The sequence below is a fragment of the Arachis ipaensis genome, chromosome B07 (assembly GCF_000816755.2).
Source record: "Arachis ipaensis cultivar K30076 chromosome B07, Araip1.1, whole genome shotgun sequence".
NCBI classification, from domain to species: Eukaryota; Viridiplantae; Streptophyta; class Magnoliopsida; order Fabales; family Fabaceae; genus Arachis; species Arachis ipaensis.
Genome location: NC_029791.2, coordinates 52765871 through 52773929, shown reverse-complemented (window position 1 = coordinate 52773929; position 8059 = coordinate 52765871). Strand labels below are relative to the sequence as shown.

At 42.1% G+C, this 8059-nt stretch overlaps 1 protein-coding gene across 1 annotated transcript in view; it reads right to left on the bottom strand.

Annotated features, from left to right (window-relative positions):
• The window catches only part of LOC107607243, a 51686-nt gene continuing 44778 nt past the window's right edge, over positions 1152-8059 (bottom strand). The window contains exon 2 of the mRNA XM_016309216.1: positions 1152-1258. Coding sequence (XP_016164702.1) covers positions 1152-1258 — 107 coding nt within the window. The remainder of the gene's footprint in view (positions 1259-8059) is intronic.

The following is an 8059-nucleotide window of genomic DNA, read 5'->3' as shown; positions in this document are numbered from 1 at the left end:
AGTGATAGCAAACACTCGTCCTTGTTGTTGGGTTCTAACTGAATTTTGAGTAAATCCCTTTGGACACTCCTTGGCAACGTGTCCAAGTTCTCCACAAGCATAGCAGTTAGGTGATCCAAACTGGCAAGACCTGTTACTATGCTCTTTTCCGCATTGCTTACATGCAGGGTTTATGTAAGCCTGACGGGCTCGTTTACCATTGCCTTGCCTTACTTTACCTCGAGCGATAAATCCAAACTTTATAGTATTGCCAACGGACTCATCTACCATTCTTTTTCGACAGTCTCTTACCCGATGTCCTTCCTTATTACAGTAGTAACATAAACCTGTTCTGAACCGACAAAGCCTACTACCATGATGCTTTCCACAAGTTGGGCATACTACACCACTTTGAGCTTGGTGAGGTTGACTCTCATGTCCTTGTTCAATGTCACGGTTATTGTCACTACGATTATTGCGAGTTAGAAGGCTGACATCTCGGTGGTTTCCATTCCAACACTGGAATTGACCAATGGCTTTAAAGTTGCGACCTTGAGGGGCTAAATTTTGAACAAAGTCTCTTTGTGAACCCTTCCTACGACCTGCTCAAGCTATCGCCACCTTCTTTGAACATTCTTCCAATAGTTTACTTTTATTCACTAGTTCAGCAAAATTTCGTATCTCTAGCGAAACAACATAATTCATCAGTTCTTCTCGGAGTCCTCCTTCAATCTTAAAACACTTTCATTCCTCAAAGTCTTCTGGGTTCCCTTGACAAATCTTGGAGAAACGGCACAAGTCATCGGACTTACGAGCATACTTAGCAATAGTCATATCCCATTGTTTCAACTGCATAAGCTCCATCTCCTTAGCATCTCGTGCTGCTCCCAGAAAATACTTTTTATAAAATTCGTCTCTAAAGATATCCTAAAGAATGTCATTTTCATTCTGTTGTAGCAGTCGCTGTATCCCCTGCCACCAGTACCCAGCTTCTCCTTCGAGCATATAAGTAGCAAACTCCACGTGTTGTCCTTCCGGAACAAGTTGCGCTCTCAGTGATTGTTCAATACCTCGAAACCAATTATCAGTGTCAATCGCAACGAGTGTACCCTTGAACATAGGCGGATTAACCTTCAGAAATGTCGCAAGGGTCATAGGTCTTTCAAGATGCCCTAAGTTGTTCTCATCATTCCCATTATCTTCTCCATATTCATTCTCGTTTCCATTCTCACTCCGAGACGTTCAACAGCCCTTGCCGCTGCTACAGCAGCTTCACGCACTACTTCAGACACGTTGTTCATGGTAGCCATAAACGTTTCCTATTCCCTCTCGTAGTTAACATTAGGAATTCCTTCTCGTACGCCTCATCTCCGTGAACCCATTATAGTCTTGTTCACACCAAACAATCATTGTTAAGGTGATCAGTCTTAACACTTCAAGTCAAGTGTGAACATTCCCAAAATGAAAACACAGAGACAATCATGCAGCATATATCACTGGGATATCCTATACGCATGAGACACACAACAGAGTATGCAATGAAGCATAGTCAGTCCACTGTATAGACCTTTAGTTAGAACACCCTTAAATATAGCTAGATAATAACTATATACATATACATACATACAACTTCCCAGGTCCTGACCTATTCAAAGGTCTCTAAGCTGGCACCTAGGCTAGCCTAGACTCTATACTCACCTAGTCCCTCTAAACTACTAAAGCGAGGGAAAGTACGTTCTAGGTCTTCACAACTCAAGTCAGGTGAAACGTCATCAGAAGATAGAACATCATCTGCTACTCCTCTGCACGATAAGACTTTTCCACAGGACGTCTCTCTGGTACCTCATAAAGTAGCTACACAATAGGAATCTCGTACACCGGATTTAGGTTAAAGTGCGCATACGAACGGGGGTGCAGACGTTGGCTGGTCTCACAGTTATACATATAATCAGAGAACGATATTCACCCTAGACTCAGAAGACTGCCTAGAGCGGAATCCCTTTTTGCGTATAATCGTCAGCGAACTACGGAAAGAAACTCTTACTTCCATCTAAAGGGGAAAGGGAGAGAGAAGGGGTAAGAACTGGGGAGTTCTTAGTAGGGTCGGGGTTATTAGTTACGTTCATTTACTTGGGGTCGATTAGCAAGCAAATAACATAATACAGCGAAGCAGTAAACAGAAGATAAAGATAGAAAGAGAAAGTAGAGGCAATAGAAAGTAGAACACAAACAAAAGAATACAATAAAACACATAAATAGTGTGCAAGCAGACAAACATAAAGAAATAAACCACACACAGAAAGGAATGCAACAGAGAATGATGCGCAGACAAGAATGATGCATGTCTAGTCCTAGTGCAGGTAATGAGCTCATCTGTCGGTTACTAACCCGCTCCCGACATTATCCAGCAACCTCTGTCTGGATAAGGCTTTCCTATTGGCTATAACCCTGTGTACAGGAAATAACCCGTCTGCCACCACAGGGTCCACTGCACGCAGGAAATAACACATCTGCCACTGCAGGGATGTATGCCGACACACCTTCTGTATACAGGAAATAACCCCTCTGCCACTACAGAAATGGAACAGGTGGTCACGGTACTTCTGTAGCAGGAAATAACCCCACTGCCTTACAGAAATAAAATATGGATCTGTACCGTAGGAAAGCGTTTCTCAGTGATCACACCATTATGTATCTGACTGCCTCACTGTAGCAGATGATCATACATGTATATCTGGAGTTGCCTTAACGCAACAAATGAATAAACACATCTCTTGGGCCTACAGAAATAACACCTCTGTAAGTGAACTTCGGCTTACAGAAATAGCGCCCCTGTAAGTGAACTTCGGCTTACAGGTATCACAACTCTCTGTAGGTAAACTTCGGCCTACAGGAGCAACACCTTGAGATACACAATTGATATTCACTGCAGGTGAACTTCGGCCTACAGGAATAACAACTCACTGTAGGTGAACTTGGACCTACAGGACCTCTAGGGCCAATGGAAAAGCAGCAGATGAACATCCAACCGAACATCATGCTACAAGGCTTAACTCTTTATTCTTATACTCTTCTCTTTATATCTCTTTACTCTGTTCTGGTTTCTCTTTTCTCTGTATCTCTCTACTCTGCTCTAATTTCTCTATTTAACGTATGTATTTAAAGCTTATGTAAATTTCGGTATGAATAGTTAGTCTGTCCCAAGTATAGGTTCATTATCATAAATGACACTAGTAACATATTTATTATGATAATAGAACATGTATAATGAGGCCTTGGTATTGCTAAATTCATCAGAGAGTGTTGGTGCTAAGCTGCACCAGTAAACCGTAAACCCGGTTAAACCGATTTTCTATTTTTAAGAAAAACAGACCAGGTAACCTTATAATATCATTCAAGCCTGTTATAATACTAATATAATGATAATATTATACTATTATCTCTCTCCTCTCATGAATCGAGTTCGGTTCGTCAAACAGAGACTATTTACGAAAATCAAAATCAAAACTGCCAACCGATACGGTTCAAAAACTAGGTTCTTCGCGATTGCATTATCGAGCTTGCCTCAAAGGAGGTTCTAGCTTAAAGATGACATAATGATAATGAGGATTGAGATGCTTGATGATATAGCAGAGGTGTTCCCTTTACTGATCTTCCGGAGAAATCCGTACTTTCAGAAAAGATCTCATGTACTCGAAAATCAGGGTTGTTACAGTGTGTGGACACATAGGAGGGAAAAGGAAGTGGTGTGCACACGCACAAGCCATGCGTGTGCTACGGGCAGAGAGGGCTCTTGGGGGCGTGCGTGCGCATACTGCTGTGCAGACGCATAGGGATGGGAAAACAGGGGCGCTGTGCGCACGCACAGGTTTGTGCGGACGCACAGGTCTCTGTTCCTGCAACAAAAATTTTGGTTCTAAGGCATCAAACTTGACATCTCAAACAGATTTTCAAGCCCCAAAACTCCCAAAAATACTTTATTTTACCAAAATTGCTAACCAAACATCAAAATAAAACCAATCAACCAAGCAAACTAACCAATTATTCATGAAATAAAGGCTAAAAGAGAGAGGGTTAGAAGGATATTACCATGGTGGGGTGTCTCCCACCTAGCACTTTGGTTTATAGTCCTAAGTTGGACTTGGTCAGGAGATCCTTGCTAGGGCGGCTTATTGATAAACACATATTTCATGAGTTCTTTTGTGCTTAATTAGAGTGATTTATTCAACTCTTCACCTACTTATTCACATTAATTGCATGGTTTTACTCTCCCTTCCTTATTATGTCATGTTGTGAAAAACATGTTTCCTAAGCTTTAAAAATTAATTATTTTAATTACCTTTATTTCCATTCGATGCCGTGATTAGTGTATTGAGTAGTTTCAGATTTTCTAAAGGCAGAATGACTTAAAGGATGGAAAAGGAAACATACAACAATGGAAGGAGAAAGCAAAACGAGCTTTAAAGGAACTGGTATCCACGCGATCGCATGGATGACGCGATCGCGTGCCAAGCACGAATCAGCAGCGACGCGGCCGCATGACTGACGCGACCGCGCGCCTTAAGCAGAACGCATATGACGCGGTCGCATGACTGATGCGACCGCGTGGCAAGGAAAAGCCCCGAATGACGCGACCGCGTGACCCACGCGGACGCATGACAGAGGCCTCGCACCAGAAATTACAGAATACGCCCCCAGCGAATTCTGAAGCCCTTTTTGGCCTAGATCCAAGTACAGACAGCATAGACCAGAGGTTATAAAGTGTGGGAATGCTTCCATTCAAAGGGAGCTCGCATATTTTTACCTTTCAATGATTTAGATTTAGTTGAGAGGGAGATCTTCTCTCTCTCCCTTTTAGGATTTAGGATTTCTTCTTGTTTTAAGAGTAACTCTGGATCCCGGGTTTAATGTTCTTTTATTTCAATTTTACTTCTATTTATTTATTTCAACATTTGAATTGATTATTATAATTTGATTTATGAATTCTCTCATGTTACAGACTGTTATTTGAATTAATGATATTTGAGGTATTTTCAGTTCATGATTGTTCTCTTTGATTTAAGTTACCATTGCTTCCTATCTAAGGATATTTTTATTATTATTCCAGCAATTTTACTTTTCCCCTTTTGGTTCTGGTTAAGAATTTAGTAACTCAACAGTTATTAAACTCAACACAATTGATAATCGTGATCTTGCTAATTGAGTTGAACTTAAATAATCCCAACCTTTTCTGAGGAAATAATTAGGATTCAAAAGTCAATTTAATTAGTCCCTTGACTTTCCTTTGCCCTGGTAAAGGTTGACCAAGTGGAGATTAGATTCAACTTTCATTATTGTTGAGAGAGATAACTAAGTTGGACCTCTAATTTCTCTACCTTGCTAAAAGTTGCTTTACAGTTGTTATTTATTCTTAATTGCCATTTAATTCACTTGTCATTTAAATTACTTGCTTCTCACCTTCTAAACCCCGATTACAACCTTTATAGCCAATAATAAGAACATACTTCCTCGCAGTTCCTTGAGAAGACGACCCGAGGTTTGAATACTCGGTTAACAATTTTTAAGGGGTTTGTTACTTGTGACACCCAACACGTTTGTATGAAGGCATTTTTGCCGGTTTAGAAACTATATCTACAACGCAACCGTTTCTATGAATTTCTTTACTGGTAGAAAACCCGACGTCAAAATGGCGCCGTTGCCGGGGAACTGCTAACGTGTTCCTTATTATTGGTTACTGTAAATATTTTCCTTTTTCATGTTTATTTATTTTTATTTTTCCTTTTTCTCTTCATTTGCTACTATGAACTCTCACCCCTCTCGCTTTGAGTTTGGTTCTAATATTATTAAAGGAAATAGAAGTTATAGAAGGAATGTGCATCAAGGTCAGACCAATCAAGGATGGATGGAACCAAGAGGATCTAATCAACCCTTCTGGCAGCAACACCCTCCGAGATATCCTGGACAGAGACCATTCTACCGTGCATACCCGGCTGAAAGACATGGTGGACAACCTTCTAACTACCAACAAGCCCCACCCCGTGCATATGAACCATCCTTTCAACATAACCTCGAACCACCACACTCACAAGCTTTTCTTGACCATTCGCCATCATATGATCCTTCCTTACCCCAAAACCAATCCAATCATTCCCAATCATCACCACCTTCCTTTGTATCATGTCCAAGTCTGGCAAACCGCGAAGCAAAGGATCGCCTGAAAGAAACAGTAATTAAATTTCAAACAACCGTTCAACAACTGGAGCAAGCACTAATTCAATGGGCCACCAGGCGCTCAAATATACAAAGATCAACCACAGCTCCATGTGGACAACCCGACGAAGAGCATAGCATGAAAGAAATATTAGAGACTCCAGTGGACAAGACAGAGAATGAATTCGTACTAGAACAAGTGGAAGAAGCTGTCATTGTTCAAGAGGAAGAGTTGGTTGAAGATCTAGGCGATGCTGAACTTCCTTGGGAATCCAGAATCGAGGAAAACTCCGTCCAAGATGCCACAGTTGATGCTAAGGAGGATACCGTACAATCTCCAAGGCAAGTCGTTTATGAAGAATCAGACGGAATAATCCAAGAAGCAAATTTCCTTAATGATGATCGTCACAAGTCTAGTTCTCCTAGTGATGAACTTGCGTCCGCAAGTGAATTCTCTGAGATCGAAGAATCTTCCCCAAGTGAATATGAAGGTGATGTGGAGGTAGATTTCTCTCAACCTCCAATCTATGACTCGAGTGATGAGGAAGACATAGAAGACTTTAACCAAGATACAGATACAATTGAAGATCTTTGCAAGGAAGTGGAAGAATTCACAGAAGAACACAAGGAAACGGAACTTGTAGAACCACCAAAAACACCTATCCCAAGGCCATTACCACCCAATACAAGCTTCAAGTGGGTACAATCCTTAACTTATAATTTTACTTATTCACTTGAATATGGTTTGCTTGAAACAGATGGCCAGCTTAGAGCTCTCTGCGGCTTTAAGAGTAAGAGTGAAATGGCTCGTATTCAGAGCTGGTGCACCAGGTTCAATAAGGTTCCACGCTTCACCTCGAAGTACACGGATTGGTATCATGCTCAATTGCATGGATCACAGAGAACGTCTGGTCACCACGGTGAGATTCTACTTTTTAAGCCGCCCGGATGGAGACATGTAGACCAAGACGGAGGCGGATTTAAACGCAAGGCTTAGAATCCTGAGGTTTATTCTGATATTTGTTACCCCAGGAGCCTAAAAATTTGTTTAAAGCTACGCAAAAGCTTTACATGCCTAGTTTGGGACCCCGGAGACTATTGGCATTCCAAGCACTGGTGGAAATTTTTGGACGAATTTAAACACAAGCCACCATAACAGAATACTCTTCCAATGTCCAACTTAAGGACTTTAACTAAAAGTGCTAGGTGGGAGACAACCCACCATGGTATGGTCGCCTCTTTTTCAACTTATTTCTTGTTAATTGCTTTCATTTTTCCTTTTTCATTTTAATTTATTAAACCTGGAATCATGCATAGCATTCATGTCCATCACTGCATCCTACATTTTTTAGTTTAAAAAAAAAAAGGGGTTGCACGACGCGACCGCATGCCCCATGCGATCGCGTCATATCGCGAAAAACACCACCCATGCGACCGCGTGATATATATATCGGCGTAAGGATCCAACGAACAGAAAGTTGGGTTGGAATCGTGCGGCCCTTGTGCGTTTCTCACAAATTAGCCCACGCGATCGCATGCCCCATGCGATCGCGTCACTTACCCAATACCAATCCCACGCAACCGCGTGAGCGACGCAATCGCGTCGCATGGATTGCACATCACCCCAAAAAGAGACAGAGAGTTGCGCTAAAATGGAACTGGAGTCGTGCGTTCAGCACAACTTCCAGCGACGCGATCGCGCGACCCATGCGATCGCGTCATCCTTCTTTCTCCCCTCTCATGCGATCGCGCACCCCACGCGATCGCGTCACTCCCATTCTCGTCCCAACCACGCGACCGCGTGCCCCACGCGGCCGCGTGAATTCGAAAATATAACCCCCCCAGCCCGCGAACCCTATCAGTCGTGAGC